Source organism: Chiloscyllium plagiosum, chromosome 46 (assembly GCF_004010195.1).
Source record: "Chiloscyllium plagiosum isolate BGI_BamShark_2017 chromosome 46, ASM401019v2, whole genome shotgun sequence".
Taxonomy (NCBI): Eukaryota; Metazoa; Chordata; class Chondrichthyes; order Orectolobiformes; family Hemiscylliidae; genus Chiloscyllium; species Chiloscyllium plagiosum.
Window position 1 is genome coordinate 12,262,471 of NC_057755.1, and position 22,773 is coordinate 12,285,243.

Consider the following 22,773-nt stretch of genomic DNA (forward strand, 5'->3'; position numbering starts at 1 on the left):
ACAATCTTCTTCCTGACCTCTCCACCCCCACCCCACTCTGGCCTATCTCCCTCCCCTTGACCTCCTTCCACCTATCGCATTTCCAACACCCCTCCCCCAAGTCCCTCCTCCCTACCTTTTATCTTAGCCTGCTGGACACACTTTCCTCATTCCTGAAGAAGGGCTTATGCCTGAAATGTCTATTCTCCTGTTCCTTGGATGCTACCTGACCTGCTGCGCTTTTCTAGCAACACATTTTCAGCTCAGACAAGTCATTGTAGGCTAATACGCAGTGCTACGAACTATTAGGAGACCAATGGAATTGGTCTCCTAATAGTTCGTCTCCCTTCATTGCTAGAGCATTTGAGCCACAGGAGTAATTATATAGGAACTTGGTTAGACCATACCTGGAGTATTGTTTATAGTTTTGATCTCCTTAACTCAAGAAGGGTATTATTGCTATTTTAGAGGGAGTACAGCAAAGGTTCCCCAGGCTTGTTTCTCCTCACCCTTAACAATTTCTCCTTTGAATCTTCCCATTTCCTCCAGATGAAGGGGATAGCTATAAGCCCCAGCTATGCCTGTCTCTTTGTTGGCTATGTAGAACAGTCCATCTTCTGTAGTTACACTGGCACCAGTCCCCACCTCTTCCTCCGCTACATTTATGACTGCATCAGTGCCACCTTATGCTCCCGCGAGGAGGTTGAGCAGTTCATCAGCTTCACCAACACTCCATCCTGACCTTAAATTCACCTGGACCAACTCTGATACCTCCCTCACCTTCCTGGACCACTCCACCTCCATCAATGATGTCCGACTCAACACTGACATTTTTTTACAAACCCACCCTACCTCCTGCAAAATCGCTATCCCGTATTCCCAATTCCTATACCTCTGCCGTATCTGCTCCCAGGAGGACCAGTTCCACCACAGAACACACCACATGGCCTCATTCTTTAAAGACTTAATTTCCCCCCTCACATGGTTGAAGATGCCCTCCAATGCATCTCATCCACGTCCTGCACCACGGACATCAAACCCCATCCCTCCAACCTCAAGGACAGAAATCCCTGGTCTTCACCTTCTACCCCACCAACCTCCAAATAAATCGCACCATCCGCTGACATTTCTGCCACCTACAAACAGACCTCACCACCAGGGATATATTTCCCTCCCCACCCCAATCTGCTTTCTGCAAAGACCATTTCCTCCATGACTACCTGGTTAGGTCCACGCCCCCCAACAACCCATCCTCCATGTCATTTATTGTATTTGTTGCTCCCGATGCGGTCTCCTTTACAGTGGGGAGACTGGACGCCTTCTCGCAGAGTGCTTTAGGGAACATGTCAGGGACACCCGCACCAATCAAGCCCACCACTCGATGACTGAACATTTCAGCTCCCCCTCCTATTCTGCCGAGGACATGCAGGTCCTGAGCCTTCTCCACTGCCACTCCCTCACCGCCCAACGCCTGGAGAAAGAAGGCATCATCTTCCGCCTTGGAACGCTTCAACCCCAGGGCATCAATGTGGACTTCACCAGTTTCCTCATTTCCCCCCACTTATCCCAGTTCCAACCTCATGACCTGTCCTACCTGCCAATCTTCCTTCCCACCTATCCGCTTCACCCTCCTCTCCAACCTATCACCTTCATCCCCACCTCTATCCACCTACTGCACTCTTAGCTACCTTCTCCCCAGCCCCACACCCTCCCATTTATCTCTTCACCCCAGAGGCTCCCAGCCTCATTCCTGCTGAAGGGCTCCTGCCCGAAACAATGATTTTCCTGCTCCTTGGATGCTGCCTGACCTGCTGTGCTTTTTCAGCACCACTCTAATCTTGACTCTGATCTCTAGCATCTGCAGTCCTCACTTTGGTCTTGTTTCTGAAATGAATCAAGTGTGCGGTGCTGGAAAAGCACAGCAGGTCAGGCAGCATCCAAGTAGCAAGAAAATCAACAGTTTGGGCAAAAGCCCTTCATCAGAGTTCCTGATGAAGGGCTTTTGCCTGAAATGTCGATTTTTTTTTTTCCTCCCTGTTCCTCGGATGCTGCCTGACCTGTGCCTTTCCAGCTGCTGTACTCACTTTCTCCTTGTTTCTGAAATGGTGGAACTTCCTATGAAGAGACATCGGGCAAATATTAACGGATTGACAGGGTTAATAAGATGTTACCTCTGGGGGCCCCATTTAAAAATAAAGAGATGTCAATTAGAACTGACTTGAGGTGCAGTTATTTTACACAGAGGTTGGTGAACTTTTAGCTCTCTGCGGTAGAAGCTTCTTTTGATCATGTTCAAAGGAGAGATTGATAGTCAGACTAACCATCAGAAATCTACTAATTGGCAATGATACTATGGGGTCAGGTGGATAAAGGTCATTGAAGTGTTTGATCAGTCCTGATTGTACTGAATAGCCTACTATCGACCCTGTCTACTTATTGGGGTTTTGGTTGCATGTATTTATTGGGGTTTATTTTGTGTGGTGGGGTAGTTTCTGTAGTGAGATTTCTCTGACAGGTGGTTTGTCTATTTGTTGGGGTTTTACTTAGGGTTTTGTTTTTGGGATGTTACCTTATTTATTTTGGGGGCTGCTTGTTTATTGGAGTTTATTTCTGGAAATTGTTTGTCCATTTATGGAGCTATATTCAGGATGTTTGTATTTATTAGGGTTTGCTTTGAGGGTTTGATGTATTTATTTTGATTATTTGAAGGGTCTGGCTGTCTCCATGGTGACCCTAGGTCTTGGGGTCCTGCAAGATCTAGCTGCCCGCGCAGTGCCTGGTTTCTCGGAGCCGATCTGTCTCCGCACCAGGGCCGGCTCCTTGCTCCGGCCCGTTCCCCATGTGGCTGAACCGCAGTTTCAGGCTCCTGGGCCTGCTCCCAGGCCCGCTCCGAGCTGCCGGTCGTCGCGTGGTCCGCGGGAGCGGCTCGAAAAGTCCTGACACCTCCCTGTTTGTGCCGCTATCGCCCAGAGTGAGCCCGGGGCCCGAGGGGAACGTCGGAGCTGAACTGAGCCGGGAACTGGACAAGAGTGAGAGCGGGGCTGAGGGAGCTGTGGGGCGGGAACTGTTGCGGGCGAGTCTGGAGGACACTGAAAGACTCGATGCCCCCCGCCTTAGTTAAAGAATGGGAATCCGGTGTCCCTCCTCAGCACGGACTGCAAAGTCTTGGACAGAGCACTTTGGACTCCTCTCTGTTCAATACCGGACCACACGGTCCGCCCAGGCCAGTCCCACACCGTCCCGGGCCGGCACATTCATAGCAGGGAGCCCCTGTTCCAAGACTGAAACGGCTGGCCCATGGGGGGGCCTTTCTCTCCCTCAGTCAGCCGAAGGCAATTGATAGCGTGGTTCACAGCTCGGCATTCTGAGAGCTTTTGGGTTTGGGATGCACTTTGCCTGGGTCTAAATTCCATACGTCATCACAGAGCACCTAGTGAATGTTAGCAGGTCCCTGTCCTTTGGGAGAGGAGTGTGTGAAGGTTGCCCCTTGTCTGGTCCTCTGTGTGGAAGCAACTGTCAGGTTTGGCACTGCATGGACAGGGGTTGGAGGTGGTCCTGTCCGCATACGTGCATGCTCCTCATGTTCGTGGACCCAGATGACTTGCAGAGAATGCTTTGAGTCATAGAGATGTACAGCATAGAAACAGACGAGATATCCCAACCCAATCTAGTCCCACCTGCCAGCACCCGGCCCATATCCCTCCCAACTCTTCCTATTCATATACCCATCCAAATGCCTCTTAAATGTTGCAATTGTACCAGCCTCCACCACTTCCTTTGGCAGCTCATTCTGTACCTGTACCACCCTCTGTGTGAAAAAGTTGCCCCTTAGGTCTCTTTTATATCTTTCCCCTCTCACCCTAAACCTATGCCCTCTAGTTCTGGACTCCCCGACCCCAGGGAAAATACTTTGTCTATTTACCCTATCCATGACCCTCATAATTTTGTAAACCTCTAGAAGGTTACCCCTCAGCCTCTGACGCTCCAGGGAAAACAGCCCCAGCCTGGTGAGGAAATTAGATTAGATTAGATTAGATTAGATTACATTACAGTGTGGAAACAGGCCCTTCGGCCCAACAAGTCCACACCGACCCGCCGAAGCGCAACCCACCCCACCCCCTACATTTACCCAGGAAACCCACGCAGACACGGGGAGAACGTGCAAACTCCACACACAGTCAGCCTGTTCAACCTCTTCCTATAGCTGAAATCCTCCAACCCTGACAACATCCTTGTATATCTTTTCTAAACCCTTTCAAGTATCACAACATCTCTCCGATAGGAAGGAGTTCCCAGGAGGTCTACTCCGCAGCGATTCCTGCAAGGATCAACTGGGGTAAATGTTGGGGATTTCTGGTCAGTCAGTGCCAGAACCCTGCAGGATGAGCTCCAGTGCATCACATGGAGTACCACCTGTGCCTGGGAGTCTATCTTTGCCTTGCTGAGAAATCCTGGCCAGCGAATTGGCAAAAGGTGGAAACCAAGATGACCACTCGCTTAAGACACTGGACAGAATTCCTCCAAATGTTGTCTTACAGGGCCTGAGTGCTGGTCTCAAACCAGCTGGTGCTTCAATGACTGTTGGACACCATGGTCCCTCCCCTGGCTTTATCACGACCACTCAGAGAGAGCCCGTTGAATTTTTCTGAGACAAAAGGCAACTGCTGCTGCAGTTCTGAGTCTCCTGCTTGAGGAGGGCAGTCAACTGCTGGGGAGAAGGTGGCGAGGGAGGTGTGAGGTGAAGGAAACAAAGGAGGTGGAGAGGGAGCAAGGGACGGGGGTGTGCAAGGGAGAAGGGCGCAGGAGAGGAGGTGGGGGGGCAAGAGGTCTGTGGAGGGTAGGCAGTACAAGGTGTTTGGGATGGCAGAGGAACAGAAAAAGTTCTGGAATAAAGCACAGATTTGTTCCTTGTTTGTCAGCATTTGATTTGTATTTTTGGTAGGTGAGGCACTCAAAGTGTTGAATAAATTCTACAAACGGAAGGAGATGCAGAGACTGGGCAGTGAGAGTGGCCTTGATGGTAAGTAAAATCTGTGTGGACCCTTTCTGACAGTAACTGCATCGTTCAGACTCAAACATGTGGTCAGTTATTTCTGTATCTGTGTTCACGGGGAACTGGTCAGGTGTGCTGGTCAGTTGCTTCAGTCTGTGCTCACAAGGTGCTGGTCAGTTGTCATTGTGTCCGTAGTCTATTCTCTGTGTCTGCTGTTCGTTTTCACTATGTTCGTGTTGAAAAGGTCCATTCTGTGTTTCTGTCTATCACCTCTGTGGGCTGATAGGATTATGGTCTGCTCACAGAAGATCCATTGTCCTAATCGCAAATGGTGAACTTCTAGCTCTGTTTTCTATTTAGAGTAATTTATTGTGGTGTGAGGGAGTAAGAAAATAAATGTCTTCATGACTGACTCTGTACTCAAGTCCCCAACAAATAAAGGCAAGTATACCATATCCCTTCAACCCCAGGGCATTAATGTGGACTTCACCAGTTTCCTCATTCTCCCCCCCCCACCACCTTACCCCAGTCCCAACCTGCCAGCTCAGTACCATCCTCATGACCTGTCCCATCTGTCAATCTTCCTTTCCACCTATCCCTCCACCCTGCTCTCTGACCTATCACCTTTACCCCTTCCTCCATCCACCTGTTGCACTCTTAGCTACCTTCTCCCCAGCCTCCCATTTATCTCTCCACCCCTGATGCATCCAGCTTCATTCCTTATGAAGGGCTCCTGCCGGAAATATGGATTTTCCTGCTCCTCAGATGCTGCCTGACCTGCTGTGCATTTCTTGACAGATATGTAGGTCTGCCTGTGCAGGATAGTGAGGCTGAAATCTGGAAACAGTGTAACTACAGCTGAGGAGATGGGAATGAGTGTGTTGGAGAAGGAAACTCTCACATCATTAGTCTTTTCTATTGAAGGCAGATTTTTCTCAATTTTTCTCTAAACATTTGTATTCTGCACAGCTCGGCTTTTCCACCAGGCTTTCATTAGTTTTCGAAAGTATGTGATGGAAGCTGAATCTCTGAATGTGGATTTACACATCATCCTGAATGATATCTGCTGTGGTGCAGGTAAGAACTGTACTAACCCTGTTCTCGATACACTACATGGATAAGTTTCATTGCCCCAGAACAAGTGATAGTACACGTGGTACTGAAAGAAGTGACTGTATACAGTCGTTATAACATTGAATTGTACAGCCCATGATTTTGTGCCTGCCCTTGGTCCACTTCCTCCATTCCTTGCGTATTCATGTGCTTATCTAAAAGTCCCTTGAATGCCCTTATCATATCAGCCTCCACAACCACCCATGGCAGTGTGTTCCAGACTCCTACCAAGATTTTGACCATGAACCCAATCTATCCATTCATAATTTACAAACTTCTATCAAGTCTCCCCTCAGCCTCTGTCGCTCAAGAGAAAACAACCTGAGTTTTTCTAGTCTCTCCTCGTAGCTCATATCCTCTAATCCAGGCAGCATTGTGGTATACCTCTTCTGCATCCTCTCCAAATCTTCCACATCCTTTCATCTAATACAGCGACCAGAATTGGACATAATACCCGAGGTGAGGCCTAACTAAAGTCACATAAATCTGCTCCGTTACATTCTGACTCTGTACTCAATTCCCCATCCAATAAAGGCAAGCGTACCATATGCCTTCTTTACCATCCTAAGTGTGGCCACTTTCAGGGAGTGGTGGACTTGAACCCAAGATCCTTCTATGCATCATTGCTGTTCAGAGTTCTGCCATTAACTGTATGCTTTTCCTTAACAAGCAATCTCCCAAAGTGAGCACCTCACACTTGCCCAGGTTAAACTCCATCTGCTATTTCTCTGCTGATATATACAACTACTTTATATCCCACTGTATCCTTTTGATGATCTTCTACACTTTCCACCACTCCTCCAATTTTTGTTTTGTCTGCAACTTGCTAACTCACCCATCTCCATTTTAATCCAAGTCATTTACATATACCACAAACAGCTGAGATCCCATTGTGGATTCCTATGGAACACCACTAGTCATGGATCTCCAGCCTGAAAACATTTTTCCACTACTACCCTCTCCTGCTGTTGTCAAACCAATTCTGAATCCATGTGGATTATGTTACAATGCTGTTGTGGTTCTGTTCGCCGAGCTGGAAGTTTTTGTTGCAATGCAAGGATAGAAGGGTAGAAATAGAGGCAAAAGAGGAGGGGAAGTGGCGTTTTTGATTAAGGAAAACGTTACTGCTGTAACTAGAGAAGATACTTTCGAAAAATGGTCCAATGAAAATATATGGGAACGATCGACTTGATTGGATTGTACCCTTCAATTGTACCCTGACTATTGGATTGACCCTTCAATAGTCAGAAATTTAAGAATAAATATGTAGAGATATCTCAGATATGTGTAGAATAATAAGATTGTAATCATAAGATTGTGATTTTAATTTCCCAAACTCTGACTGGGATGTGTTTAAAGTTTTGGATAGTGGAGAATTTGTAAGTATGTTCAATAAAATTTTCGTCGTCAATATGAAAATGTCCCTACCAGAGAAGGAGCAAAACTTAACCTCATTGGTAATAATACAGGGCAAGTGATAGTAGGGGAACACTTTGGGTCTTGTGATCATAATTCTATTTGTTTTAAAATAGATATAGAACACTTAAGCATTCCACAAAATTTAATGTTTTTAATTGGAGTAAGGCAAATTTTGAGACCAGAATTTTCAAAAATTGATTGATTGGTAAAGGGAAAGTTTGAGGCTTTCAAAAGTATGATAACAAGAGTTCAGAGTCATGTTCCAATTAGAGAGAGAGGTAAGGCTCGTAGACTTAGAGAGCAATGAAAGAGTAAAGCTATTGAGGTTCTAGTCAAGAGTGAAAAGAGATTTTGACAACTGGACTCAAATGAATGCCTTGAACAGTACAAAGACTGTAGGAGCATTCTTAATAGGGAGATCAGGAAGGTAAAGAGAAGATACGTGATAGCCTTGGCAAAGAAGACCATAATCCAAAGAGATTCTACAAGCATATTAAGAGCAAGAGAACAAGTAGAGAGAGAGTAGGGCCCCTTAAAGATCAAAGAGCTTGTCTTTGTGTTGAACCTCGGGAGATGGGAAAATATTAAATGAATATTTTCAGTTTTTACTGTGGAGAAAGAATTGGAGGCTCAAGAACCCAGGAAAATAAATATTGATATTTTAAAAACAGTTTGCATTACAGAAGAGGAAGTGCTGGAGGTGGACTTGGAAAATATAACGGTGGACAAATCTCCGGAATCTGATCCAATGTATCCCAGGATATTGTGGGAGGTTGGGGAAGAAATTGTGGGGCCCCTTGCAAAAATATATGCATAATCTAAACCATGGGTGAAGTGCCGTATGACTGGAAATTGGCTAATGTTGTGTTTTTGTTTAAGAAGGGATGTAAGGAGAAGCCTAGGAACTATAGACCAGTCAACCTGACTTCAGTGGTGGCTAAGTTGTTGGAGGTGACACTGAAAGATAGTGTTTATATGCATTTGGAGAGACAAGGAATGATTAGGGAGAGTCAGCATGATTTTGTGTGAGAGAAATTCCCTCTCTCAGACTTGATTGAGTTTTTTGATGAAATAACCAAGAAGATTGAGGGCAGAGCAGTAGACATTGTTTATTTGGACTTTAGTAACACCTTTGACAAAGTTCCACTTGGTAAACTAATTAGTAAAGTTAGACCATATGGAATTCAGTGTGAGCTTGCCAATGGGATACAAAATTGGCTTAACCGCAGCAGACAGAGTGATTGTGGAGAGTTGTTTTTTGGACTGAAGGCCTGTGACTAGCAGTGTTCCACAGGGATCAGTGCTGGATTCACTTTTGTCTGTCATTTTATATGATGATTTAGGTGAGAATATGGATGACGTGGTTAGTAAGTTTGCGGATGACACCATAATTGGTAGTTTCGTGGATAGTAAAGAAGATTATCAAAAGGTATGAAGAGATCTTGATCAGTTGGTTCAATGGGCTGAAGAGTGGCAGATGGAGTTTAATCTGGATGATTGTGAGGTATTACATTTTGGTCAAACAGATAAGAATAGGATTTGTACAATTAAAAGTAGGGCCTTGAGTAGATAAACTGAATGACAGGTGTATTTTCCTTAGGGTGGGGAATTTCGAGACAAGGAGCATATTTTTAAAGTAGGAGAGAGCGATTTAAAAAGACCTGAGGGGCAGTTGGATTGAAGGGTCTTTTTTTCGTGCTGTGTTTCTATGGCTCCAACTGGTATTATGTTTACTCAGTTAAACACTACTAAATACTGTGGACTCTGGAAATTTGGAAGTAAAAGAATGCTGGAAAGACTTAGTAGATCTGGCAACATCCCAGTCTTTCTCTCTCCATGGGCAATGAGTTGAACTTGACTCACGTATGGCTTTGAGGAGGAGTCATATTCAACTTGAAACCTTAACTCTGTTTCTCTGAACAGATGTATCCAGTCAAGAATTTCCAGCGCAATTTGCTCCCTTTCACCCCAAACCGGTGCTATTGTTGTCGCCATGACTCCTTTCCTCCATCCATCCATCCCCAACTTTCCTTTGGAAGTGCGAATTGAACTCGAGGCCTGTATACTGGCTATAATACACAGCTCACTCCCACCACAGCAACAAGTGCAGACACGTTGGTGGAGTGGATAACCTGGGATTGGAACCCAGCAGCACAACATTGATATTTTAAAATAGAACAAAATGTTTCTTCTGTAGTGAAAGTTTAAATATCTGGGACAGGCTTCATGTCCTGCTGTTTAGCCTCATTTGAGGAAAAGTGATGTTTCTTTTCCAGAAATGTGTCTTAAGTTGGTGCAATGTTGTTCACAGGTCATGTTGATGATCTCTTTCCTTATTTCCTGAGACATGCCAAACAAGTGTTCCCAATGTTGGATTGTATGGAGGATCTGCGCAAGATCAGTGATCTGAGGTTACCGGCTAATTGGTAAGATTATCCACTCAAATTCAATCCTTATCATTTTTTCAATAATTTCCTTCCACATAACCTTGTTTAACATGATTGTTAGAGTTTACGCTTTCAATCAGTAAGGTCAACAACAATAGAGTTCCCTACCATGTGTGAGAATGTATAGCAAGCAGTTTTGTACCACAAATATGCAACGTAATTGCACCGAAAGAATATTGGTTATAAGATGCACAGTATTAAAGATACCATGCATTGTAACAAAGAGGCCATCTGTCACAGAGACCTATCAAAGAGAATATTATTCAATTTCTGATCTCTCAACTCTGGCATCATGCTTTTCTTTTCAAGCCCTGCTCCCAAACAGAATTTTCTGGAGATTGTGTTTTTGAAGGATTTAATTGCCAGAGCCAACCACAATAACTCAATGCTGGCTCAATGAGATCAACCAACTCAGTTCAACAGGAAGACAATGGTGTGGTTAGAGTTCAGGTCATGTAGAGTTAGCACCATGAGACAAGTAATCCACAGGGATGAAAGTGAGGACTGCAAAGGAGATTAGAGTCAAGAGTGTGGCGCTGGAAAAGCGCAGCAAGTCAGGCAGCATCCGAGGAGCAGGAGAATCGATATTTCGGGCAAAAGTCCGAATGTTCCTGATGAAGGGCTTTTGCCCGAAACATCGACTCTTCTGCTCCTCGGATGCTGCGTGACCTGCTGTGTTTTTACAGAACTACACTCTCGGCAAGTAATCTACAGGGACCATGACATTTTAGCAGCTTTTGAAAGAATAAAAGCCAAACTCAGTAATGGTGACTGTGAAACTCATCAATTGTCATCAAACGTCCTTCCTTCCTTTAGGGAAGGAAGTATGTCATAACCTCATTGACTCCAAAGGGCAATTAGACAATTACTTCCTTCCTAGTGCCAGTCACATCACGTGAAAGAATTCAAAAACTGTAACTTTCGGCAGTAATAGCCAGGATGACTGAATTGTAAATTCATTTCAAAAGGAAATTGGTGGAAGCTTCAGGAAAATTGATTTTCCAGGCCAGCAGAAATGAGGGAAGTATGTGACTGACTGGACACCTACTGTACACCTGAAGCTGATATGAACTTGGGCTGAATGGCTTCCTATAATGCTGATAGTTTTGTTCAGAATGAAAGTCACACCAGCTATACGCTGTCCTGGCAAAACCACCACCACCCCTGGTAACCTGATCCAGCTCAATATGGAGGAACAATTTGTGCCTGATGCCCGAATGTGTCTAAATATAATTTTTATGTTCAATTTCTTTATGCTGTTAACTGACTTCATGGATTTAGCAACAAGTAGGGAAGACTGGCAAAATTCAGCAGATCTGGCAGCATATGTGGAGAGAAAGAAGTTGAATCTTAGCAGGACTGATGCACTTAATGATAAGCTCCTAGGCAGTGTTGCTGAACAGAGAGACCTTGGAGTGCAGGTCCATAGTTCCTTGAAAGTGGAGTTGCAATAGACAGGATAGTGAAGAAGGCATTTGGTATGCTTTCCTTTATTAGACAGAACATTTGAGTGTAGGAGTTGGGAGATCATATTACGGCTGTACATGACCTGGGTTAGGCCAGTTTTGGAATATTGTGCGCAGTTCTAATCTCCTTCCTGTTGGAAGAATGTTGTGAAGCTTGAAAGGGTTCAGAAAAGATTTACAAGGATGTTGGCAGGATTGGAGGATTTGAGCTATAGAGAGAGGTTGAATAGGCTGGGGCTGTTTTCCCTGTAGCATCAGAGACTGAGGAATGTCTTTATAGAGGTTTATAAAGATCATAAGGGGCATGGATAGGATAAATAGACAATCTTTTCCCTGGGGTGGGGGAGTTCAGAACTAGATGACAGAGGTTTGGGGTGAGAGGGGAAAGATATAATAGAGACCTAAGGGGCAATTGTTTTATGCAGTGGATGGTACATATATGGAATAAGCTGCCAGAGGAAGTGGTGGAGGCTAGTACAATTGCAACATTTAAAAGGCATCTAGATGGGTATATGACTAGGAAGGGTTTGGAGGGATACGGACCACGTGCAGGCAGGTGGGACTAGATTGGGTTTGGATATCTGGTCGGCATGGACGAGTTGGACCAAAGGGTCTGTTTCCATGCTGTACATCTCTATGACTCAATGCTCTGAAGAAAAGTTACACCAAACTCAATGTTAAATGTTTGTGTCCACAAAAGCAGCTAGACCAGCAGAGTTTCTACATTTATTTCAGATTTCCAGTATTTTCATTATTTTGTTTTTATCCATGAATTCAGAATTGGGGAAGGTCAGTGAAACTTGGTGACTGACTGGATTTCTCCGGTTAGCTCTGCCCATGAGAGTAAGTGGTTTTTGTTCCTGTTTCTGTCTCTAAGCAATATATCTGGGATGGATTTCAATGAGGCCTGGTCCACAAGTAGAGTCACAAAGTGTGATGCTGGAAAAGCACAGTTGACATTTCGAGATAAGCTCTTCATCAGGAACATGAGCTTATGCTCAAAACGTTGATTCTCCTGTTCCTTGGATGCTGCCTGACAGGATGTGCTTTTCCAGCACCACACTTTGTGACTCTGATATCCAGCATCTGCAGTCCTCACTTTCTCCTGGTACAAGTAGAGTTGGCCAAGGGAGGTGCTATTTACCTTTTAGTGAAGATGCTGATCCAGATCCTGGAACTTTTAAAATATTGTCAATGTTGGAACAGATAGAACAAATTAACATTTTTTAAAGAATGTTATGGGGTGTTGTATTTAGAATGTTGACTTTTTTTAAAAACGTCTTTATTCTTTCATGGGATATTGGCATCACTGGCAAGGTCAGCATTTTTGATCATACCTAAGTGAGTGACTTGCAAGGTCATTTCAGAGGTCTGTTAAGAGCCAACCACATTGCTGTGGGTCTGATACTATATGTAGGCCAGACCGGATAAGGAAGGCAGATTTCATTCCCTAAAAGTTATCAGTGGATCAGATAGGTTTTACAGCAATCATGGTTTCATGATAGTTTCATCGTCACCATGACTGAAATTAGCTTTCAGCTTTTATTGATTTGTATTGAAATTCTGCCAGCTGCTTTGGTGAGATTTGAACCCTTGTCCCTCAAGCATTAGCCAGTGGGCCTCTGGATTACTCATGCAGTGAAATTATTTTACCACAATGATAACTGTGATAATGATATTTATTAATATCTATTGCTTGCGATAACTAGCACTTATTTATTGTGACATGTTTGTAGTGATAAGGTTTCAATGTGTGCTTGTTGGTATTTTGTTGAATGGTACTCTGATTCTTGGTCGTGGGAAATATGCACATCTCTCATCTCAATGTTACTAATACTCAAGTATATTTACTCCAAGGTACCCTGAGGCTAGAGCAATTCAGAGAAAGATCATCTTTCATGCTGGGCCAACGAACAGCGGAAAAACGCATCATGCCATTCAAAGCTTCTTGGCAGCCAAGTCTGGAGTCTATTGTGGTCCTTTGAAACTGCTTGCACATGAGATCTATCAAAAGAGCAATGATGCTGTCAGTATGTTTGAAGAATTCTACATTGAAACTGTTTGCTGTACAGCTAAGATTCTATGATTCTAAATTGATTGGATTGAGAATCTATTAAACATTCTATAGTCAATGTAGGTACCTTCAAATTTCAGTTAAGAAGGCTTTGAGGAGTCAGGAGGTGAGTTACTCACCACAGAATTCCAAACTTTCTGGCCTGCTCTTGTTGCCACTGTATTTGTACGGTTGCTGTAGTTCGCTTTCAAGATAACAGGGGATTCAGTGATTATAATGCCATTCGACGTAATTTCCTAGAGGTGAGATGATTGACCACTCATAGCCACAACCACCTTCCTTTGTGCCAGGGATGACGTACTTTTGCTGTAATTACTTTATCTGCTCCAAGGTCTGTGCACAGAGGCTGATGTAGCAACAAGCTGATTGGCGTACACTGACCTTCTGAGCAGATGCGTGGCTAAGCAGCTCCAACTAGTAAGATTTCCCCAATTCCCCTTGACCCATTACTAGGGCTCGTTGATGCCACAGTCTGTCATAAGTTGTCTTGAGGTTAAGGGCAATCATACTTGTCCCTTCTGTTCTCCTGTACAGATGACACTTAGTAGAACTGTCAGTGTCACCTCATGTGAGAGAAAACTGGGGTGCTAATTGGTCAAGTTGGATTTGTTCTGCTTTTTGTGCACAGAACATATCTGGGCAATCTTCCACATTATTGTTAGGTGCCGTGTTGTAACTGTACAAGCACAGTTTGGGTAGGGTTGTGGCCAGTTGTAGAGCACAGACCTCCATATAGTTGCTTGAATATTGTCACGGCCCCAGGAAAAATCTGTGCTGTCAGCTCTTTCTTGCTACCACATGGATTGAATCAAATTAGCTGAAGATTGACATCTGTGATGCTGGGAAACTTCAGAAAATGCCAGGATGGATCATCCACCCAGCACTTCTGGCTTCCCAAGTTATGTGAAATTTTACTATTTAACCATAAACCATATAAAAGTATTGCATACAAATATAACTCTGAATTTAAAATGGAGACTGCATGCTGATCAGCTTCCTCTGCTCTTGTTTCCCTGATGTTTATTTGGACGTTCTTCATTCGTAACCTTGTTCAAGGCTGGTGTATTTTCTGAGTGCTTTCTCTAACTCTGTGCCCACTGTCTTGTTTAAGTGATTTAAGTCCACCTGATCCAGTGCCTCAATAATCTGTAAGGAGTTATTATTCAGTATATGGAGGAGAGCACTTGCAGGAGTCGTCTAAAATGGTTACATTTTCCTTTTTTTTTTTCTAAAACTAGAATTTCCAGTATCTGTTAGAATGAATGAACATAATCCCATATGGGATTGACCACGTAGATGATCTGATGCTGTTTGCTGAGGTAGCTGGTGTTGAACTACCACAACATCTGGTAGTTCACAGTCCACTGTGTCCTTTACTCAGGAAGTGAGCAGCTTATATTCCTGCTGTGCATCCTTGTTGTGGGCATTGCTTGAGGTCAGCATCGAGCTCAGTTGTGAAATCTTGGTAATGGACCAGCCTATCCCTCTCACTGTCACATAACCAGTTATCAGTGACCATTTGGATGTTGTACAGTCTTCAAAGTACAAGACATTTTCTTTACAGTTTTAGGCAGAGAATCGAAAAGTGGCAAAGACTGAAGAAATGAGATGTTTGAAAATGAGTAGGTCAAGTTCCAATATAGTCTTGAAAACTTTGCCCTTTTTGTGTATGCCAGTTCAGTATACTGGATATCGTCAGGGATGTGCCGAAGTCCAAAGATGTGCAGGTTAGTGGATTGGCCATGCTAAATTGCTGACAGTGTCCAGGGATATATAGGCTAGGTGGATTAGTCATGGGAAATGCAGGTTTACAGGGTTAGGATAGTAGGGTGGGGCTGGGTAGGATGCTCTAGTGTGGACTTAATTAGCCAAATGACCTGCTTCCACACTGTGGGGATTTTATGATTCTGATTATGGAAGAGTAGAGGGCCCAGTTTTTAGATATGCAGCATAACTTTACAAGATATTTGATTATTTTGCTTTGGTTATTTGTAGGGTGTGCCATGTGATTTGGTGACTGGGGAAGAGCGAAGTTTTGTGGATCCAGATGGGAGGCAATCAGCTCATGTTGCTTGTACAATTGAAATGTGCAGTGTAACTACACCATGTATGTGCACACCTCTTCCTGCTCTCTATTATTTGCATTTGTATAATGTCTTTTGTAACATTAATGTTCCAAATCTTCTTATAGCCAATGAAGCACTTTTGAAATTTTGTGCAGCAGCCTCTTTGCACACAACAAGATTGTGCTAATACCAATGTGATCGTAACCAGAAAATCTGTTTTAGAACTGGATAAAGAGGGCCTGAACAGATATGATATCTGAGAGTATTTGTTTGTCTGCTTCAACATAATAATTCTTCAGTAATGAAGTAAAGACAAAATACTGCTAATACTGGAAATCTGAAATAAAAGCAAAAAGTGCTGGAAATACTCAGCTGCTTTGGCATCATCCAGTGAGAGAGAAATAAAATTAACTCTTCATGTCAAAAATGACTCTTTTGAAAAGTTAGATGGCAAGTGAGAGCATGGGTGGGATTAGACTAGATGATCCACTTGATTCTGGAGTATTCCATGAGTCTCATAGTCAGCTTTTTCTGGTAAGAGAATGAGGCAATGAGAAAGAATAGTTTGGACGTAGGATAAAAGCAAACTACTGCAAATGCTGGAGATCGGAAATAAAAGCGGTGCTGGAGAAACTGGTGAGAGAAAAAGTTAAAGTTTCAAGTTCAATATACCTTTTCTGCTCGAACTTAAAACAAAGCTCTGTATCTTGTACTCATTACAAATGCTACCAGACGTGCTGGGTTTCTGTAACACTTTTTTATGTAGAAATTTAAGACGTAGGAGATGGAATGGACTGTTTGGCCTTTCAAGCCTGCTCCATCATTCAAGAAGATCTTGGCTGATCTGTTTGTGGTCTTAGCTCCATTTTCCTGTCTGCATCCCATTAATCCTTCAACTCGTCTAACAAAAATGTATCTAACTCAATCTTGAATAAGTACCCAACCTCCACTTCCTTCTGTAGGAAAGAAAACCTGCACATTGACAACTCTGTGAAGAAAATAATTCTCTGATCACTGTCTTGAAAAAAAGGAAAACCTTGTTTTTAAACTGTGTCTCCTAGTTCTAGTCTCCCCCACTGGAGGAAGCATTCTCATTCAGTTCCCTCGAGCTTTGATATTTTTCAATAAAATCAACTCCTATTTCTCTAAACTCTAATTCGTATAGACCTAACCTGTTCAAACTTCATAGGTTAACCTTACATCCAAGGAATGAGGAGATGAAGGGCTTATGCCCAAAGGTTGATTCTCTTGCTCCTTGGATGCTGTCTGACCTGTTTTTCCAGTGCTACACTTGTCGATCCAAGGAATAAGTCGCATAGAATTTCTCTGAACTGCTTCTAAAGCAGTTATGTTTTTTTTTCAAATAAGGAGACCAAAATCATTCCAGTTTGTCCATTGCTTTGTACAGCTGTGGTAAAAGTTATCTGCTTTGATATTCATTCCCCTTGGAATAAATGACCATTCCATTTGCTTTCATAATCACTAGCCGTATTTGCATGACAATATTGTGATTCATGAATTCCTAAATCCCACTTTACCGTTGAATCCTGTATTCTCTCTTTATTTAAATAGAATGTTCTTAAATTTTCTGTTCTTCCAACCAAAATTGATAAGGTTACCCTCATTTTATTCCATTTCCTAATTCTTTGCCCACTCTCTTAATCTGTCCACGTCCTTTTGCTGACTGTCTATCTCCTCTTCAGATCTTATTTTTCAACTTATGGTGGCAGCCTCGCCCCTCCCTTCCCATTGTAGGAATGCAGACATTTTTAGAATTCTCTTCCCCAGGAACCTGAAGGTTGGGTCATTAACTCTATTCAAGGCTGAGTTAGAGTTTTGATAAATAAGACAGTTAAAGGTTATGGGGTACACTGAGATGAGACCATGGCCAGATCAGCCTTGCTCTTGATGAATGGTGGAGCAGGCCTAATAGCCTATTCTGTCTCCTAAATCTGACATTCTTGTTGGGGTGGGAGCTGTTAGTCACCGATTCATGCAGAATGGACAATAGGAGTGGGTGGGAATTCATGTTGTGCTCAATATTTTGCAGATGAAATTGCTGTAATTGATGAAATCCAGATGATCAAAGATCCTTCCAGAGGCTGGGCCTGGACTAGGGCACTATTAGGTAAGAGTATCTGTTCATAATTCAGGTTACACTTCATCTGGATTTATTACAGAAGCCTATCAAATAACTTCAGCCTGAACTCTGTGTAATGGATTGGATTGGATTCTGCTGTTTGAAACCAGGGCAAGTATTTTCTGCTGGCCATACGTTTGTTATGCCAGTGCAGTTAGGAGATATGTGTCAGACCTTGTGGAATCCCTATTAAAGGAATTGGAGGAAATTGAATTTTCTGTTGGACATTTCCTCTATGACTGGACTACATAGTCGTAATTCCTAGGATGGCAATTGGGGAAGGGTAATGGGAGGTGGGATAACTATTGCTTTCCAACTCCCTCAAGGGGAAACAGTGGCCTAGTGATATTAGCAATAGACTATTAATCCAGAGACACAGGTAATGTCCAAGCATCTGACCTCACTTCCTCGCTTTAGTAATTGTGCCACTTTTATGACCACCACTTTTCATATTGGTGTGATTCATTCATGAGGTATCAGTAGACACAGTTTAATGATCTGAATCCTAGACGCAGAGACTGTACAGACGGAGTTTTACTCTGCATCTGAACCATACTGTAGGGGCTGACTCTGTTTGATGCGAACTATTTAGAGGGAGCTTTTATCTGTATCGATCAGCCTGCTGAAGGGGACAGTAATAGGGGCAATTAACTGTGTATTTAACTCTATACTGTACCTTCTCTAAAGAATGTTTTGTGCATTATTTCAATGTACCTTGCTTTCACTGCAGGACTTTGTGCAGAAGAAATCCATATCTGTGGTGAAGCTGCAGCTATTAACTTGGTGATGGAGTTGATGTTTGACACCGGAGAAGAGGTTGAGGTGTGTGTCCTATCTCTGGGGCAAAGGCCGTAGGGAGAAATATGGTTTGGCTTTAAAACATCAGGCAGTCTAGATGTTGAAAGCATTAAAACTGAATACTGAATCATTGTTAAATATGTAGCACTACTTCCAAGCATAGATACTGATAGCAACTTGTTCAATGAAGAGGATGTGCTTGGACCAGCACCAGAATACATAAAACAGATATCAGCCCGATGAAGATATAACACAGGTCTACTTTAATGTCAAATAGCAAAAGCAGCATCTGCTAGATAGCTAACCATTGCCATTTCCAACAGGTAAAATCTAACTGCAGCTCTGCCACATCCAGTCGTAAATGGTGCTGGACAATTAAACAATTCAGTGCAAGAATTGGCTTCACAAATATTCCCATTCCCAATTATGGAAAACATTAGTGCAAAAGATAAAGGTTGTGAAGTATTTGGAGCCATCTTCAGTCAGTAATACTTGGTAAATAACCAATCTCATTTCCTTGTTAGGTCCCCAGCATCACAGATGCCTATCTTCAGTTAATTCAGTCAGTACTCCACATAGAGTCATAGAGATGTACAACATGGAAACAGACCCTTTTGTCCGACTTGTCCATGCCAATCAGATACCCAAAATTAATCTCATCCCATTTGCCAGCACTCTGTCCATATCCCTCTAAACCCTTCCTATTCATATACCCATCCAGATGGCTGTTTAAATGTTGTAATTGTACCAGCCTCCACCACTTCCTCTGGCAGCTCATCTGATACATGTACCACCCTCTGCATAAAAACATTGGCCCTTGTGTCCCTTTTAAATCTTTCCCCTCTTACCCTAAACCTATGCCCTCTAGTTCTGGACTCCCCCAAACCAGGGAAAAGACCTTGTCTATGCATGCCCCTCATGATTTTATAAGCCTCTATAAGGTCACCCCTCAGCCTTCTGGGAAAACAGCCCAGCCTATTCAGTCTGTCTGTATAGTTCAAATCCTTCAACCCTAGCAATATCCTTGTAAATCTTTCCTGAACCACAATGTAAAGAAATGTCTGAATGGATACTGTAAAGTCCCTGGCTCTTGACAATATTACAGTAATAGTACTGAAGACTTGTGCTGCTAAACATGCCATGCCTTTAGACAGCTGTTCGAGGACAAATACGACATCAGTATCTACCTGACAATGTGGAAAATTGTACAGGTTATGTCCTGTACACAAAAAAGACGATAAATAGAACCTGACCAATTCTTGATTACACTCAGTCGTTGGCATCATGATAAAAGATGTCATTGACAATGTTGTCAAGTAGTACTTAGTGGTAACCTGGTCACTGATGCTTGATTTAGTTTCTGGCAGGGCTATTTACCTCCAGACTTTACTACAGCCTATATGAGCAAAGGACTGGCCTCTAGAGATGAGGAGAAAGTAATGACCTTGACATCAAAATAACTTTTGACTGGTACTGATTCAAGCTGCTCAAGGAAATTGAAGTCCTTGGAAATCGGGGGACAGCTCTTCACCAGTACAAAGAAAGATGGTTATGGTTGTTTGAGGCTAATTAGCTCTGTGACAAAGACATCAGCAAAGAGGTTCTTCAGGATAGTGTCCGAGATCAACCATCTTCAGTTCCTTTGTTAATGACTTTCAGTCATTGTCAGGTTGAGATACTTGCTGATAGCTTACAGTTCAACTCTATTTGGCACACCTTGAAGCAGTCTATGCTTGCTTGCATGACTGGTAACATCAAGATTTGTGTTAACAAGTGGCAAAACATATTTAATGCCACAGAAGTGCCAAGCAATGACCATCTTCAACAAGAGGGAATCTAGCCCTCATTCCTTGACATTCACAGGCACGACCATCACTGAATCACACCAATATCAACATTTTGACGGTTACCATTGACCAGAAACTGAATTGATACATCTGGTACAAATATTATATTGAATTGGTCAGCTGTTAAGAATTCTTTTGCAAGTAAGCCACCTCCTGTCACTGCAAAGCCACTGTCTATAGGATGCAAGTCAGCAGTCTGAATAATTTCCTCTTAACACATTTACAACATTTGAGTATTTTAACACCGTCCAGGGCGAGGTAGCATTTTTGATCAGAATCACCGGACTGCTCTGCAGCAACAGTTCTATTCAGATCATAATTGTGAAAAGGTGCTGTAATGTCTTCTGTGTTCAAATTGCTTCACAGTATCAACCCCACTCCACTGTTGCAGTCTGGCCTTTGGGAAGTGCTCTGCAATGTTCTATATGTTTTTAAACTGATCCCATAACCAAACTGAAAAGTGTGTGTTGAGTCTATGATTATTCACTGAAAACATTTTATTCCTGCAATGTATTGTAAATTCATACCAGCATAGTACATAGTAGGATACATGACATGGGCGATATGGTGGCTTAGTGGTTAGCACTGCTGCCTCACAGCGCCAGGGACCTGGGTTCAATTCCAGCCTCAGGCGACTATCTGTGTGGAATTTGCACATTCTCCATGTGTCTGCATGGGTTTCCTACAGTCTAAAGCTGTGCAGATTAGATGAATTGACAATGCTACATTGCCAATAGTGTTCAGGGATGTGGAGGCGAAATGCATTAGTCTGGAGAAATAGAGTAATAGGGTAGGGGAATTGGTCTGGGTGAGATGCATTTTGAAGGTCAGTATGGATTTGTTGGACCTAATGACCTATTTCCACACCTTAGGGTAATTCCCTCATCTATATAACATTTACTGTAGTAGTTTTGCTCAAAGTACACTTTTCCTGTTGTGAAATGGGTGTGGGGGTGGTGTGGTTGTTGGTTTATATTTTGCTATTATCTGCACCTTTTGCTTATGCAGTGTTTCTCCAAAAGACAGAATTTTCCTAGCTAACTAACAGCTTTCTGTTGAATAGGTTGTCAATTATGAGCGACTAACCCCCATGGCTGTTCTGAATACTGCACTGGAGTCACTGGATAACTTGCGCCCTGGTGATTGTATTGTATGCTTCAGTAAAAGTGACATCTACTCACTGAGTCGTCAAATTGAGACTCGCGGACTGGAATGTGCAGTGATTTATGGCAGTCTTCCACCTGGTAAATAACTTTTCAACTTTTTGTAATGTTACCAAGTATTAATATCTTGTGTGTTTGAATACTAAATAACAGTCACTGTTACTTAGCAACTGGCACCATTTCTCCATGTTCAGTGACATGGCCCAGGAACGTGACTTGGGCTTTTGCGAGCGCACGCTTTGCTCGGTTTATCACCAAGCCCGCATCCTGAAGTTGATTGACCAATTCTGATAGATGCTACATATATTCCTTCCATGTGTGACTAAAAATCAACAGATTGTCTATATACACCACAATTGGGTTGTCCTGAAATGACTTTATTGATTAGTGTTTATACGTGGCTGGCACATGTTTCATATCAAATAGCATGACTTTAAAACTGTGCAGTCCATTCGGCATGAGCAAGTCCAACTTTGAAATATAAGTTGTTTTTCTCATCTTCTCAATGCAGTCTTCCAAATATGGGATAGAATGTCAATAAGATTTTGTAACTGCATTGACTTCGTGATAATACAGAGCTGAAAAATGTGTTGCTGGAAAAGTGTAGCTGGTCAGGCAGCATCAAAGGAGCATAAGCCTTTCTTCAGGAATGAGGAGGGTGTGCCAAGCAGGCTAAGATAAAAGGTAGGGAGGAGGGACTTGGGGGAGGGGCGTTGGGAATGCGATAGGTGGAAGGAGGTTAAGGTGAGGGTGATAGGCCGGAGAGGGGGTGGGGGCGGAGAGGTCAGGAAGAAGATTGCAGGTCAAGAAGGCGGTGCTGAGTCCGAGGGTTGGGACTGAGATAAGATGGGGGAGGGGAAATGAGAATGCATTCATCCCTTGTGATTGGAGGGTTCCTAGGCGGAAGATGAGGCGCTTTTCCTCCAGGTGTCGTGTTGCCATGGTCTGACGATGGAGGAGGCCAAGGACCTGTATGTCCTTGGCGGAGGGGGAGTTGAAGTGTTCAGCCACGGGGTGGTTGGATTGGTTTGTGTGGGTGTCCCAGAGGTGTTCTCTGAAACGTTCCGCAAGTAGGCGGCCTGTCTCTCCAATGTATAGGAGGACACATCGGGTGCAGCGGATGCAGTAAATGATGTGAGTGGAGGTGCAGGTGAATTTGTGATGGATATGGAAGGATCTCTTGGGGCCTTGGAGGGAAGTAAGGGGGGGAGGTGTAGGCGCAAGTTTTGCATTTCTTGCGGTTGCAGGGGAAGGTGCCGGGAGTGGAG

The 22,773-nt window shown here is 43.3% G+C and overlaps 1 protein-coding gene across 1 annotated transcript in view; it reads left to right on the forward strand.

Annotated features, from left to right (window-relative positions):
• Window positions 1-2,757: 2,757 nt before the first annotated feature.
• supv3l1 (SUV3-like helicase) overlaps window positions 2,758-22,773 on the forward strand; it is a 39,993-nt gene continuing 19,977 nt past the window's right edge. Inside the window, exons 1-9 of the mRNA XM_043683144.1 lie at window positions 2,758-3,008; window positions 4,922-4,999; window positions 5,942-6,049; window positions 9,816-9,930; window positions 13,275-13,443; window positions 15,487-15,598; window positions 17,608-17,685; window positions 18,428-18,519; window positions 21,406-21,586. Coding sequence (XP_043539079.1) covers window positions 2,819-3,008; window positions 4,922-4,999; window positions 5,942-6,049; window positions 9,816-9,930; window positions 13,275-13,443; window positions 15,487-15,598; window positions 17,608-17,685; window positions 18,428-18,519; window positions 21,406-21,586 — 1,123 coding nt within the window. The 5' untranslated portion in view covers window positions 2,758-2,818. The remainder of the gene's footprint in view (window positions 3,009-4,921; window positions 5,000-5,941; window positions 6,050-9,815; window positions 9,931-13,274; window positions 13,444-15,486; window positions 15,599-17,607; window positions 17,686-18,427; window positions 18,520-21,405; window positions 21,587-22,773) is intronic.